Below are 16,163 nucleotides of genomic sequence, written 5' to 3'. Positions count from 1 at the left end.
GTATAGCTCTTCTCTTTCCCTATCAGCAATTAAACGGCCGAATGGCAACCTTCCCGCAATTTGCTAGCTAATGAAACCGCGATCAACATATCTTATCAACAATTCTGCACAGCTCCGCTTAAATCTGCTTGCCTAGTTTAGGTTCACACCTATTAGTGTCGTCCCTATCGTTTTCCACTTCTTTCAATTCGTTTTCTGTCCTACTTACGTTATTATACACACAAACTTACGGTGCGTGATTTCTGTTGCTTTCACTTTCCGGACCTTCGAACACCGAAGTGTTTTCGCTTTGTTTTATCTTACCGTTTCCTACCATTCTAATATACTGGCTCAGACAAATCACGCACGCACGCGCAAATTATCTATTAGTACGTTTAAAGGTTACGTAAAATAGTCAACTCTATCCTCGACCCCGTGTTCACACTCACCTACCATATTTATATGTATGTATAGTTATATCACATTTTAATAACAATTTTGCTAATAAATTATTCGATTTGGTACGATCGCGAGCACTTGCGTTACGCTGCCTACCCGCAACCGACGGGGATCGCGGGTCCTTTACGTGGCCTTTCGGTGGTTTCTCCTTCACCTTAAGCCTTAAACCGGCTCTCACAGTCTCGCTGGTAGCGTAACCGTGCCGATTCACGTTCCTCCGCATCCAGGTACCAGAGCGTAATGGCATACCGGGTGCGATGGGCTGGTTGAACTTCGTGCGGGTTTCGCCGGTCGGACCAGAAGAACAGAATACGATCAAAGAGCGGCTCAATGTCGGCGACCCGATCGTTGCATCCTTCCGGGAATATTCTACAACAAACGGTAGATCCAATTACAAAACGATCCGAACAAGCGCCAAAATGGAGCGATGTGAACGATGCCATACCTGAGCAAACCACCGCTTTCCCGAACGTCCCAATCGAGATTAAGATAGTAGATGGCGGTAATGCAGCGTCCGTCACGGTTGGGATTGTCCACGTGCTTCACGTAATGGGATCCGGAGCCAGGATAGCATGCGACCATAGCCTAAAAGCAAAGAATAAACATAATCGATTAAGAAACGAGAAGCCCGGGTTGCAAATCACTGATTTTTCTACAAATGAAATAATTTTTAACATAACATCTGTATTTTGAATCAATATGTTACAGCTTCAACCTCAATTTCATTGATCACGCAACGTAGGTTCGACTCTGGTTACCTAGCTATGTGGCTAACAAGTGGATTCATTCAAAGATTCATAACCCTGTGGAGATTCATGAATCGTTTTACCCTTAATAGAGATTCAGAGTCATTCCTTCAGTACAATCAGGTTCAATTAGGCTAACATCAACACACAAGAAACCTATCTACACACAAGGAAGAGCAAATAAATGATTTCATTCAAAAGTAAGGCACAACCAGTTAATCCTTCCGAAACCCTATAACATATATCGTTTCATAGACATTATCAAATTCTTCGCACCTCGCAACGAATTTAAAACAATTAAATTCATCAGTATGGTACTATGACCATTTTAGTGTGTGTGTGTTATCAATTTTTAATGACGATTAAGATAAACTGTTCCTTAAGCTTCAACGATTATTCAACCAACCCGTAATTAGGAATGTGTCTGAAGAAATTCCGGCTTTCATCATACGATGCAAAAAAAGGTAATAATCTATAAAACCAATCCCTCCATTGACACTGCATAACGCTTCTATTTCGTACCAAATTCCGGGGTACCATCCCGAAATTGGCGTACGTGACAAACTCCTCGGTCAAACTTCGAGCGGTCAAAGGCGAGGCAGAGCAGTGCGCACGCGTTTACACACACCCGCGTTGCACAAATACGGTAAATACCTCCGCAAACCACCGCCGACGGGACGTCCCAGGAAGCTTCCTTCTTGACAGTGTGGCCGAGCAGAGTGCGCGCGCGCCCATGGATAGTGTGTTAGTGTCGGGATTGTGGTGCAGTCGCGCACTGTTGCTGTTGGTAGTACACCTGCGTACCATTATCAGTGTGCGAATGTGCAGCGTTATCCGATGGCCAAAAAGGGTTGGCAAACACTGTGGGAATGTGTTCGTAGCACTGTCGCACTAGAATTATGTGTAAGATATACCGCGGACGATCGTACAATCAAGTATAAATCCCATTGGTTGATAGCATTATCTCAGGCAGCGATAATATAAAGAGATCAAGTATTATTCTCGCGTGATATCATCGAACTAACTCTAGGATTCCTCACTTTGACTGGAAATTTAATAAAAAATTAAAAGATTGTTTAATGAGCGCTTAAATCGATTAGATGCTTAGGGCATTATTTGACCCGATGTAAGTGAAAGAACCGACATCTAACTATACGTTACTATTACGTCCTGTGATTTTAAACCCGTCCCACTGAGCTGTGCATGTCATAAACATTACACCTACAAATCCAATGCGAAGACGAGAAAGGAGACCAAAAGGGCTCGAAGTGAGATGTGACTCGACTTTGGTCTTTTATGATCGTTAACACCACACTGACAGGACTATACAAAAAGTTCACAAATGCCAAGCGTGATAACACGCGCCTATAGCTAATCTAACTCCTCTTAATCTAGATTACTTCTTTGTTTCTTATTTTTGGTACATCTGGCTGGATTATATCCTTCTATCTCAGATAACCTTTGATTCGTCAGTTCATATTAAGAGGCTCTATTCTGTGTTTCGACTACTGCGGGTCTTATTGGTCTCTAGGTTTATGTTTGTGGTCCTATCGTATTCGTCTGTGTCTTAAAAATGTAATTTATCCTAAGGATAGGGATGGGCTATTCGTCCATTGTTTTGCAAACTTTTCCATCAATACTTCTAGAAGCGGTACGGTTAGGACATTCGCCAAAGCATGTGTTAATCTAGCCTACCTAGTACAATTCTTCCTCGATAATACCCAATGTTAAGATATGGATATCCTCTCCAAAACCGATCTTATCGTCCCTCATGTTCATGTCTCACATACGAAAAGTATCCCCGAACCTTGCTTCTCTCGTTCACCGCCAAATCTAATACCACGGGGAACCATCTTTAACCACAAACCATTAGATCGAATCAACAATAAAAACAAACCATAGATTGATAAACGGGAAGCACAATCCATACCCCCGTTTAAATCGCGATTTGTGTGTCTCCAGTGTGTCATCAATCACGTTTCAGTGATTGTGGGAATTTTTGTCTTTGATCGGGGGTGTTTGGTTTACCAGGGACGAATCAAGATTTTATTTCCAAACAAAACAAATAATGTCCCCGTGGACTTCCGTTCACGATGACGATCGTTCCAAAGATGATTTCATCGTGCCAGTATAAAGATACCAGTTCAGGGTGGAGGAATAAGAACAGTGTCAGCCATTGGACATGTGCAAAGATGTACACATTTCCCAGAACTGGCTGGAAGGCCACAACACATAGTGGCCCGTACTTTTAATTAATAAAGCTCACAAACATCTCTCACCAAAGCCAATATGGCACCAGGTGACCGGGTTAAGAGGGGGTAGGTGGTAGACTACTTTAGATTCGTAGAACTGACCCACTGTTTACTGACCGCACAAGATGACGCATCGGAATAGTGGTGGGTGGTACACAATTGTCGCGCAAAAAGCCTCGCTATTTGTCTTCCCTGCGCTCCGAACCCATCCGTGCCTGTGCCGCGGACAAACACACGCTTCGAGCCGCAATTCTCGAAGAAACGTGGCAAGATAAGGGCTATGTCGTGGTTGCATTCAATTGCCCCATCATTCCCCCAGCGTTGCAGTGTGAAAGTGCAGCCTTCCATCGGATGGCCCTGAATACGGTCAGCAGTCTGGATTGAAACTACGTGACCATCCGGTCATACGCAATTCCCTTGTTTTTTTTGTTGTTGCTCGGAAAGAGATCCGGTGTAAAGTTTTTTTTTATACTTAGCAGTTTAACGCAATATTCCTCAAGGTCTTTCATTGACCTTTATTCCTCTTTAGTCCATAGTAGTGCCAGGTGTGGAACGAAGGAATAAGAGTGAACAACAGTAAAAAAGCAACACGCAAAAAGGAAATTCAAACAGATGTTCGATTACAACGTGCTTGATTCTTTTTGCAAATCTTCCAGAAACGTCTGAAGCGCTGTACAAGAACGATGCAATAGCGTACAAACAGTTACGCACAATTCCAATGAAATACGCACGTAGGCCACATATTACCAGCCGAATGGGACAGAGCAACAATCACAAAGTGTGAGCGTTACACGTTGGTCCGGGAAATAGGATGGAAGTGATATAAAGATGCGGCAAAACCAACGTTAATACCATAACCTGGGCTAACGCACCATTCGTCTAGGGGGTAAATAAACGAGCTAGGAAGGTTATGTTGTACGGGGGATAGAGAGAAAGGTGAGAGCGAAACAAAGATGGTGAGAGAAAGGGACGGCTGACCAACATCGTGCACGTGCGAGCTCACGTACGCATTTGACAGCATGTTGCGCGACATTCGAACGTTGAGCAGTTCTTCGTCGCGCCAGAAGGGATGCGCGTGTTCGGCCGCACGTGCACGTGTGGGGTTCGTAGCTACGAAGGGATAGACTTTTCCCCGAGATGAACCAGCCAAAACAGACACACACACATAAGCAAGCCAACCCATTGCGGTGTTTTTTTAAGTTCAGGTCTAATCACTAATAAACATACCTTCGTTCGTTCTTTGATATTATATCGCCCAAGTTTGCCATTGTTCTTCATCCGTTTGCAATTGGTAATGACGGCGTCAACCTGCAGATGTGTCAACAAGAGCGTGTTAAACGTCGGAATGGGATGATTTTAACTTGCATTATACTTACGCGATTGATAAGATATCCTATGCTGCTGCAGCCTGGTTCCTTTCCACCGATCCAGGTGATTTTATCTCCTCGTATATGGCGTAAATTGTTTCCACCGCGGTTCGACACTAGCTGCCCATCCTGTGTAGGTATATTAAATGTGTTCTTAAAATTAAAATGGCAATATCTTATAGAATTTCACTTAAAAAAATGAATTCCTACTCGTAACCATAATGTTAATGGGGATGTACAAATAAGATTTTCGCAATTACATCTAGCCAAAGCAAAAGAAATTATTCAACCAGCCTGTACCAAATGAAAGATAAGATAAGCCACTAAGACATCTTTATGCGTCAGCTGCATGATCATCTATGTTAAAAAAATACGTATATATAAACGTACTTTAAATTTAAAGAAATATTTGGGAAATTACGTGTGCTGGTACAAACCTATCAATAAAAAATCTTCTCTATGTCGCTGAAAAAAAGGCACGTTCAAAGTAAAGCATTTCACCGATGCCCCAAAGACTAAGTGTGCAAGATTCTGATAGATGGTAGCTACTTTTGTGTAGCATCCTAAGGTGGCCTATTTGCAGGCCTGAATTACAAACCTGATAAAAATCTTACCCGAAACACTCCGGATGAATACATTCCCGTCACCTCGTCCAGGACTTGCAGACCGCGTTCCTGGCCAAGAAAATTGTCCAGCACACACACCCCGTACTCATTCATATCTCGTATCAAACTGCGACAGGCTTCGTCTAAACTTTCACTATCCAAATCGAACGCACCCTGGGTAGCTTCACCGCCAACTGAACTCATAACACCCAGCGGTCCACCACTAACAATAACACTCGAACCGGAAGCGGGTTTTCCATTCGTAACACCACCATGATTCGAAACTTGTAATGTCCTTCCCTTACGAGTGTCCTGCTTTGCACCACCCAGCAGCAGGGTAGCATCACTTGTATCCACTTTGGGCAGAATGGGTCCATCAACGGCACTATTGGCCTGCCGGAGCAGTGCGGCCAATTGTTGTTTCTGTTGCTGAGCTTTGGTTTTTCGCTGATCAAGCTGTGCCTGCTGTTGCTGTTGCGGTTGCTGTAGCAACATCACGCTACCCGATTGTGCCACCTGCATTTTCGTCGTTTTTCCACCGTGCGGTGTATTGCCCAGATCGTGCCCGCCCTGCACGTAATTACTTTCACAACCGTCACTTAGTACAACAGGGCCGTTTACAAAATTGTTATTATTGTTCTTCTGAAACGCAACCACGTCCCGGCTAAACTCACTGCCAAAGTTGCGATTGTTGTTGTCCGTTTTCTGCACGTCCGCGATCACAAAATCCGACTCGAACAATTGTTCCGGTGGCAGATGCTGTTCGGTACCGTCAAACACGTTAAGATTGTTAATGTTGTTGAGAAAATTGTTCTCATTCAGTATATGGTCCACATCTAGCTGGTCAAGATCGGCGAGCTCTTCGGCAGACGCTAGCGCATCGATCGGGAACAACTTTGAAACTGCGAGCTCGTTCAGAAACTCATCGCCACTGTCACTACCATCGGACGCTATCATCGGTTGCTGCGTTCGCGCGCACGTCGTCTCTGCAACACCCTGAGTTAACAATCCCCCACCGTCGTCCAGAGTAGGTCCAAGGATGGTTGTTTGTGACGGGTGGGTAGAGGTGGATGCGATAGCAGCAGACGCATTCTGATCAACGGATGGCTGTGTGAGTGAAGGGTGCGCAGCGATGTTTACATTTGACGGCTGTGGCAGCAATCCACCGCTGATGGTAGTTGTACTGCAATTCGGCAGTAGCATTTCTGCACGTACACAAAAACTGCCGTCGTCCGATGGTTGCGATGGCATGAAAACATTCGCCAACTGCTGATTTGAAGTCTGTTGCGGTCCATCACTTACGGCAGCAGAATATACTACTGCTGCACCACTTAGGGGTTGTAGATTCTGATGTTGCTGTTGCAAAGAAACTGCCGTTGGCTGCGGCAGATGATGTATAGAGCGACATTCGGTCTTGTGCACCTTCCAGTCGATTCGCTGATGGTCAACCGAACAGTAGTACGCAATCTGGCAGCGGCTGCATCGGCGAAGCCCTTCGTTCACACCACATATCCGGCACTGGTGCTGAAAGTGCCGATGCTGCTGAACAATCATGTTCGGAGTGATGGTTTGCTGCTGGTTCGGGTGTAAATAGTTTGTGAAACGGTTTGGCCCACTGGTGCTGTCTTCCATTGCTGTTTTTCCTGCGGTGGTTGTTGATACGGGCCTTCCTTCTGGCAAAAATCACCATGCACAGAGAGACAAAAACAAACTTTAAACCCTTACATATACACTCAGCACGTTGTTATGCTGCAAAAAAAACACACAGAAAAGAAAACTACATTCATCTTGACGTTTCTACCTACAATACGCTAGACACAGTGGGTAAACTACTCACAATACAGCCACAAACAGCTTCCAAAGGAAACGGATAGTATTCTAACTTTGTTGCTATTGTTTTGATTATCCAAGCAGCCAAGTGGATTCGGTGGCCTTGTTTGACATTTCCCACTTTACTGCACACCAACACTCCCTATTCCGTTTACACTGTTGCACTCCTATGAATGCAGGGACTGCACTATACACACACACGCGTATGAAGCACTCTTTCTTTCCTCACTTTCTCCACGGCTGTCCGGCACCGTCCGAAACAGTTGACCACAATGTGGCAATTTCACAATTTGACCGACAACGACCTTGTACGCAGCACGCAGCCTCATTTGACTGGTTGTCCGTTCCGTATGCGTACCACGCTGTAAACTTCCGGCCTGATGCTGCTCACCATTTTCCACGGTATTACGCATCCTCAGAGCTCAGCGCTTTGCTGCCACGGGCATCTTTGAGGTGTTTGTGTCCTTTTGGAAGGGATATCGTAACGCAGCATAAGTGACAGCGGCACCAGCAGCACTGTTGTTTGTCAATGACTTTCATCTTCCACTAATCACGCGCGGCACATACTCTCGCTCGCAGTCCGTTCCACGATAGGGTGGATGAAGATAACAGCAAACAGCAGGGCTCCTTGGAAGGGAGTTCCCCCTATTCGCTGCTGAAGAAATGACAGTGCACTTGAACTAATTTTTCGCCATCCATGCGAACGGTCTCGATTTCGCAGCTGCAGCACAACACCAGACCCCGACACCGTAGCCAGTGCAGAAAGCAGCAAAATTGGATTCGATGCGTATGTGTGCGTGTCATCGCTTTTCGCTGCAGCATTGCAGGGTTCGCATGTGGATCGTTGCTTGCTTTTTTCCGCCCAACGATTGTATTCAATTCAGCGCTGATTAACGGCTCAACAACTGTTCAATAAGCAAGTAATAAGGTACTACTAACTTTACTAGTAATAAGGCACTACGCCAACTGTCGGTTTGTTAAGCGAGGCGTATTTTACCCAAGACAAGCTTCAAGTTCTCGTTTGAAATTAAATTCTTGTACACCGGTTCACGTGATATTTGACGATTCTTCCTTACGGCTATTGTTTATTTGTTTAATTTCATTCAAAATTCTACTACGACTCGATAATCACACGACACACGGAGTGTTTGTGCGGTGCAGTACGCGCAAAACCGACCAATGTAGCTGCGGGTTCCATTTGCTCATTATTGCGCACTGATTTTGTCGCTTTTTCCTTTTGTCACAGTCCATTTTAGTAGACCACCTCCAACAGTCAACCATTTGTTTTGCATTAGTTTTTGCTTGCTTCTTTATGGAGGACTGAGTTTCAATAAATAATACTTATTCCAGGTTTCTCTCTTTCCCTCTCTTTCTCTCTCCCACGCTACCTCATTTGTGTGTTTGCCTTTCATTAACTACTTCCTAAACACGATAATCCACCGCTAAGCTTATTATAGTGCAGTCGATAAATTCGCCGACAACCGGTTGAGTATGCGAGCAGGAGATTATTGCTATTGACGGAACTAGCGGCGCCCAACGACGACATCGGTGCGTTTGGAGGTAACCCTGATGATGCCACATTGCCCGTAGCATGATGCAGCTGTTGCGACGTCAATCCTGTACCACTTCTACCACTACTCCCAGCAGGAGTCGCTTGTTGCTGTGGATTAGTTGTGATGTTCATCTTTGGATTGGTGGTGGTACCATTGTTAAGTGTAGCGAAATTGATGCTTCGCCCTGAAGTGGACGATAGTTCCCGTGTGGGCATTTGCATCGACGTAGTCGATGCATTGGACGTGGTGGAAGTGGAGGAAGAAGAGGATGATGAGGGAAGTAACATGCGCTTCGCATCCCAGATTCGTATCGTGCCATCCGCACAAGACGAAACGAAATGACCACTGTCCTTGCTCCATGTGATGCAAGTAATGGCCGCTGTGTGATCTTTCAGCTCTGTCAGCTGCGAACCGGCCGTTAGGTCGAAAATGCGCACTCGATTCTCCTCCCCTGCAAGGTTCGAGAAAGGTTAATGTGAGGTCTAAAGGTACAGGTAGTGATACAAATGAAGTTTCCCGTCGCAAAGACTTACCTCCCGCAGCAAGATATTTTCCATCAGGGCTAAAGCATATCCTCTGTACCGGTTGCCGACAGTCAGTAAAGATACGCAATAATTTCCCTGTGGTAACACACCACAACCGCACGGACAGATCGGTCGAACCGGTGGCTAAATAGTTCCCGTTAGGATGAAATGCCACTGTATCGACATCCTGCGTATGGCCTACGTACATTTGCAGTGGAAACCGACGATCGGTAGACCACAAGCGAGCGGTTGAGTCCCGTGAACCGGTAGCAAAATACAGCCCGGTAGGACTTTCCGCGACACACCATATGGGATGATTGTGTCCGCGGTATATTGCTCGGCACGTATAGTCACTACCCGTCCAAGCGCGCATGGTACAATCCCGAGAAACGCTTACCAGCAGCGGACTGAATTCGGAGAAGAGAAGATCCGTGACGGCATTGCCGTGTCCGCGCAAAGACAATCCACCAGTTTCGGAGCTAAAATGGTATTTAAGTAAAGGTATTAATAGATGAATAAAAATGAACGCAAACAAATAAGGACCAAGATACATACAAAGTGTTTTCCAAGCAGCGATTGTCGAGAAATTGCTTCCAGCGTTCCCGTTTGGTAAGGCGCCGTTTATGCGGCGGTAGCAACTTATTCGCCCGTTTGATATCAGCCGGTTTACGCAAATCGAACATACTATCTATTCCATCGTCCAGCAGTGACGTGCCGTCTTGGCGGTTTCTGTCCCCTCCCGCTATCCGATACTCCGACTCGTCCGTACCGTTTCCACCATCTGCACCTTCATCATCGGATTCATCCGATTCACTAAATCTACTATCACAGGAAGTCACATTCCAACAGCATTGCCGGTCGCGAAAGTTGGCATACGGTTTGCGGCCCATCTGAGTGCTACGGTTGGTCGACCAGAGCATAATGGTGGAGTCTTCGAACCCGCTCGCAACATGGCAGCAACCGGCATCGATCGCCATACTCGTCAGCTGTTGACCAACGTTTTCTAAGCTGTACACGCACAGTGGCCGCTGATACATAGACAACTTTTCTGCACTTTCCTGCAACCTTCGCAACCGTTCCTGACTGTCCATTCGCGGGAACATTCCATCCATACCAATGCTACCAGTAACCGGATCGTTTTGTTGCTGCTGTTCCGAAATTCCACTTTGGGAGGCTTGCGGGTCCTTAATACAATTACCATATTCGTCCTCATCTTCATCTTCGCCGAGTATTGCCGAACCGATCCGATCGTTCGTGATCGTACCGTTCTCCGCATCAAGCATTTTGTAGCGCAAATATCGGGCATTAAAACCATTCAGCAATAGATAGCGTTCGTTTTCACGTTCGTTATGTTCGGTGAAATCATACTCTGGTACGGTTCGTTTCGATACATCTTCCGGTCCGGTTTCGTCTAATTCCATCGGTAGGCTGCTACCGTTTAGCTGCCCGTTCGAGGAGTTCAATCGAACTGCTAGTGAACGCCCGATCGTGGAATTCAGTTGGGCAATAGCTGCAGAAGTGTCCGGCTGACAGTCTACAAAGTTCTTGTCGTCGACCGTATCGAAGTAGAACCACGTGCGCAACGTTTGCAGTATAAGCGAATGGCCATGTTTGGCCAAGTACTGGCGCATGGCAGCAATAGACTCGGAACGGAAACGTAATTGCGTTTGACAGGAGCGAAACTGCACCAACAGTGGTTCACTTTCGCAGTCCTGAAACCGTGCAATTTGTGACAGTTTATGGATCAATCTTCGGTACGATTCGAAACGTGTCGAATCTTGGAACCGTACGGGCGAGAAAACAATGGCGGAACTGTGCATAGTTGCCGATGGCATTAGCGAACTCACATCTGCTCCGAGCGGCAAACCGTCAATGGTGCCGTTTAGTTTCTGCTGGTTCAACATGAGCAGCGGCGATGAACCAGCCGGACCGGTGGTGGGTTCCACCCTGCCCACCAACGGTGCATGTTTGCGCAGAAACTCGATTGCCGATCGCCAAGTAACCACCTTCAACATCTCGATATACAGATGGCATAGCAGCGGTGGGATAATCTCATTCAATTCCGTACGCATCGGTTCCGGTTGGTTTCGTACAAACTTGGCGAAGCTGTTTGGGGCAAGTAAAGTGAAATATGATTAATGACGGTGTTCGGGTGACGCGTTTTAATACATTGAACTAAAAGCATACTTGGCAAAATGGGCTTCCACTTGGGTTATGTTTGAGTTTAGGCAGATGTTGGAGTACAGAAAACTGTTCACCATCGATGTATCGTTTTTGATGGCAGTGTTCATCACAATTTGCTCAGTTGATTGCGTGAGGATGAGATCCGACTTTCGATAACGGTCGTTAACCTGACAAACGGTAGAACGAAACATAATCAGATACATGCGAGTCAGCGCAGTAAGCCATTAAAGAAGTTTGCTTCTTGGTGTAAAAAGCCGGGAACCAGCGAGCAACGCCGTTCTCCGGTTACTGTCGGCTCCAGGATTTAGGGTTAGCTTGTGCGCTACATTGTACACCGCGCACACACTCCACTGTTCGGTGTACCCGGCGTTACAGGAACGATCAATTTCAACACATGGAAACGAAGAGATCCTTTGCTGGCGGAAGCAGGTTTGTGAAGGTAACAGTACATGGAATACCGCCACCCTGTCGTTACACTTACACTGTAGTTGCGCGCTTTCAGATAGGATCCGACAAGGCTGCGAATCAAATCGGTTTTGGATTTGCGAGACTTGCTGGTACTTCCGCTGTTACTGCTACTGCTGCCGCTACCGCCACCGCTGCTGCTATTAGTTGTCGTTATTGTTGATCTTTTCGCATCAGCCATTTTTCCTCTGTGTGTTTTTCCATTCGTACTAACAAGAACCGCACAAAACAGAAATCCGGAACGCGGCTGGGCAAGAGGCAAGAGAGAAAAAAACAGACAACTGTCAAACCATCTCGAGCCCGAAGTGTGTGCGTCTGGTTCAGGCCGGTGCATGTGGGACAAATTTTGCTAATCGCGATTATTGACGTTTTGACAATAGCTCGCCTCAGGGTGACGAATGTTTAACAATAAAAAAATAATAACTGTCTATCTATTGATTCGTTTGCACTTACTTAATAAAGCGGTAATGTTGCGGTTTCAACCAGATCATTATGTTTACCAAATTAGTGTGTATTAATATTGATTTGTGCATAAATTGGCATGATTTGTAATATTGATTTGTGCATCGGCGCTTTTTCCATGCGCGCAAATAAAATAAAACCTTTCTCCCAAAATGTCGATGTTTTACGCTGTCAAGCCGCATGTCCATTTTGTTGACTGGCGCAATCCACGTTGAAAGCTCTGCGATGTTTCCTGAACAACAAAACGTCAAAGCAGAAGCTTTACTGAAAGTGGAAAGAGTTTCTCAATATTTTACGCGTCCAAAGTGTTACGTTTTTCGGTGAAAATACCTTGCAAATCTGGTGCAAATTGTTAGCGTAGGTATGCACAACCGAGCATTTATGCAGTTCACACGAATTAGTCACCGTTAATGCAGTGAAATCGTACCCACAAAACGGGATCCAAATCTCCTTTCTTTGCACCAGTGAGTTCGTTGTCTTCTTTCGGGTAGCGCTCCATCGAATGTTGTACATAGGTGTGTGTGTGTGTGTGTGTTTGTGTGTGTGTGTTCTTCGCAAAGCTCAGTGAATGCAGCCTTCACGTTTGGTTAGGGCTGCGCGTCTTCCTCTAGTGAAAATGTTTAATATATCCTAGTGGTATTCAATTGCTTCACCATCCAGCCAAGGATATTCGTCGGTCCCAAGCGCGTGACGGTTTGCACGTAATCAAAATATGATGGTCATCTCAAATTGCATGGCCCCCATATACTGTTATGCAGTTTCGCTCTGTTTATACAGTGTGGTAAATTACTGTAATTATCAGATGTATGTATGCTCTCAGTGGCGCTGTAAATAGTGAAACAATACCGATATTGTTATTGGTGGTGTGATTGTTGCTGAACCAAAGCAGCTCAGAATAGGGTTTGTTTATCCCTGTTCTATGTGCATAATGCAATTATTATCGCGCCATCTTTTGTGATAGGAATTTGGTGTAGCCTATTTCATGAATTTGTCCCGTGCAAACTATCGCACCGTATTCGATGCAGCATTCAGACAAATTCAGTCAGAATCAGATAATAAACAAATACGGTGTAGGAAATGTTATTAAAAAAAAAACTACAGCGAATGAAACAATTAACTTTGGGTGGCTCTTTCCAACCGCCGGCATTATAGGCAAAACGGAACACACATGAATGAATTGGATGGTGCGCGGAAGAGAAAGATTTTACACCCCCAATCGATGTAATCCCTCGCAGGGTACGGTGGCTCTTCGCCCTCGATGTGTGATCATAGAATCATCGCATATAAAACCGGTTCGAGCAAGCTGCACACAGGCAACCCGTGCGGGGTTACAAATACATGCCCACAAAATCCAAGGCTAATGTCGATTTTTGCCCCGTGCGTGCGTTACGCGATTCGTCTTCATTGCGGTTTCTAAAAAATCGTTTATTTGCAAAATGTTTTGTTTACTGTCTCTTCAGAACGAATCCCAAAGTAATTGCAAACGTTTAACGGCACCATTCTATCTTTTCATTTACACTCGGTAGGCGCGAAGTGGCAATCGTCGGCGACAGTACGGACGCGGACAAGCAGCAGCGCATGATATCAACATAACAACGAACTCGACGCAAACCCTTCCTTTGCCGGCAGTGTACCGTGCACACATACACACACACACACACACACGTTGGGTTGGATTCTGATTTGACGAGGTTGGTTTGCCATTTGGTTAAACGAAATTAATCAATAATATTTCGCGCGCCTGCTAACGCGTGTGCTTGCGGTGGCGATGCTCGAGTGGTATGAAATCCTGATCGATTAGTCTTAGTTTGGCGTGTGATAGCTGCAATAGATTCAATTTGACGAAACGTTTCGTAACGATGTAAAAAGTATCGCACGACAGCAGCAAAATAGTTCTAGGCATAGGAAGACAAACAAAAGAAAAAAAAAACACCAAATTAATATCATACCGTTTGTATACACAAACCCACACACACGCATACAAACTGCCGCCTGCAGGTGTATGCGTGTGTGTGCGCGCGCTTGAATTTACACTAGTGTTGGTGCACTTGTGTATGTGGTGGCAGTGTGGAAGAAGAATACGAAGAATCGCTATGCTTTCTCTCCTATACGCAGCATAAATAACCTGCCCATTGAAGGATTCTTGTTGCGTTGCTAGATTCTTTGCAAGGGTGTAAACGGGGGACCGTTTGTATGTGTGACAACAGTATGTGTGCACTTGTGTGTAAAACCAGGAATTCTTTCCACAGCATGATTTTTACGTGATTTTCCCACCCGTCCTTTTTTCTGTGGGGAATGAGTGAGCGCAAACCATTCATTCTCCCTCACACTGCCAGTATAACCTCTGATCCGGCATCACCCAATCTTTCCCGACCGTCGCAGGTTGGCTGAAGGAAGAAAGGGAAAAACACAGCACGCGTTGAAAAGTATGTGTCGCGGTTCGGTGTGTGTGCAGGTTGATTATTTTTCCTAAGGAACTTCGTAAGAAGTAAAAGAGCGGAAAAAGGAAAAGGTTCTACATACACGCGTTGTCCATAAATCGTTCGAACGACGAGAGCGAGATTAAACGAAAAATTGTTGTGTGACGTGGGAGTGTGTGGTGATTGTTTCCGCGAATGGAACATATCATAGCAACCACGGGAAAACATTTCCGCCAACCAAGAATTCAGCGCAAACTTCATTATTTGTTTCACATCTATAGGTTTGGCTGCCGTGTTTGAAATAGCTTTACAACGTGTGGGCAATCAAGGGGCTGGAGCGCACATTGCACTGCCACTGGACGACAACAAACGGACACGAAACCAGGAAGCGGAAGCTGGAGGGATTTAACGTGTACAGGCTACAGATTTTTATGAATCGTGTTTACGAAAGTTAGGTAGGTTGTTCATTATATATTACAATCATTACCGCCTAGTGTTGTTTTCATTTTAGGTATCAGCTGAAGAAATACCAATAACAATCGTGTGTTGTTGTGTTCTATATCAGATATCAGATAGCAAGTTCATGTTTGGCTAACAGCATTAATATAGATAGTGATGAAAAGAAGTGGTAGAAGGAAAAACAATCTGCCGGATAATGGTACACCGCACTAAACTCGGAGATGATAGCTTGCTTCTAGTGAGGATAGCATAATCTCACCAACAGTATACTTTCGCGCCGTCGATACCATCGAGGAAAAAGTGCGCAAAGAGATGCTGGGAGATATAAGGGACGGCACAGGCCGTAGAGTCTCGTATAAAATTAATGAATCACGAGCCCTCATTAACTAATGTTTTTCTATTATCCACGAAGCTAAAAAATTGGTATACTTGAAATAAGTAAAATTATGCATGCATGATTGTTTCTGTATGAGATATTTATACAGTAGAAAAAAAACGGTACAGTACCGCAAAAAAAAAACAGTAAATAATTTTATTTATTCTTCTTAATAATATTTATTATTACATTTCTTGTGGCGGCCCGGTGGCATGATAGTAAAGACACCGGTCTTTACACGAACGGATCAGACGCAGGAATCACAGAAAGCCAGAAATGGCAGACCTTTATAGACCTCTTGAGGTTGTGGTGCCGCTAAAAAAACTATATATCTTGAGTAAAATACACAATTGGTTTATAAAATTTTATAAAAGACTTATGTCATTTTTTAAAAGAAGTCTGTAAAAACGGGTATTCGCAAAATGGTGTCAAATCCAATAGGAAACCAACTAAGGGAGATTATTTGTGTACGATTAAACAAA

General features: G+C 44.9%; 2 protein-coding genes across 2 annotated transcripts; both read right to left on the bottom strand.

Annotated features, from left to right (window-relative positions):
* Nucleotides 1-593: 593 nt before the first annotated feature.
* On the bottom strand, nucleotides 594-7,651 carry LOC128717944 (uncharacterized). The gene is made up of 6 exons (XM_053811620.1): nucleotides 7,468-7,651; nucleotides 5,418-7,081; nucleotides 4,813-4,932; nucleotides 4,664-4,744; nucleotides 884-1,023; nucleotides 594-807 (listed from the first exon to the last, which is right to left on the bottom strand). The coding sequence occupies exons 1-6, from the start codon at nucleotides 7,649-7,651 to the stop codon at nucleotides 594-596; spliced, it is 2,403 nt and encodes an 800-aa protein (XP_053667595.1).
* Nucleotides 7,652-8,649: 998 nt separating this feature from the next.
* Nucleotides 8,650-12,145, bottom strand: LOC128708191 (uncharacterized). Its single transcript, XM_053803152.1, has 5 exons — nucleotides 11,981-12,145; nucleotides 11,503-11,666; nucleotides 9,871-11,421; nucleotides 9,325-9,794; nucleotides 8,650-9,242 (listed from the first exon to the last, which is right to left on the bottom strand). Exons 1-5 carry the CDS (start codon nucleotides 12,143-12,145, stop codon nucleotides 8,650-8,652), a joined length of 2,943 nt encoding a protein of 980 aa, XP_053659127.1.
* Nucleotides 12,146-16,163: the final 4,018 nt, after the last annotated feature.

This window comes from Anopheles marshallii, chromosome 2 (assembly GCF_943734725.1).
Source record: "Anopheles marshallii chromosome 2, idAnoMarsDA_429_01, whole genome shotgun sequence".
Classification (NCBI taxonomy): Eukaryota; Metazoa; Arthropoda; class Insecta; order Diptera; family Culicidae; genus Anopheles; species Anopheles marshallii.
This window is presented reverse-complemented; position numbering and strand designations above follow the sequence as displayed.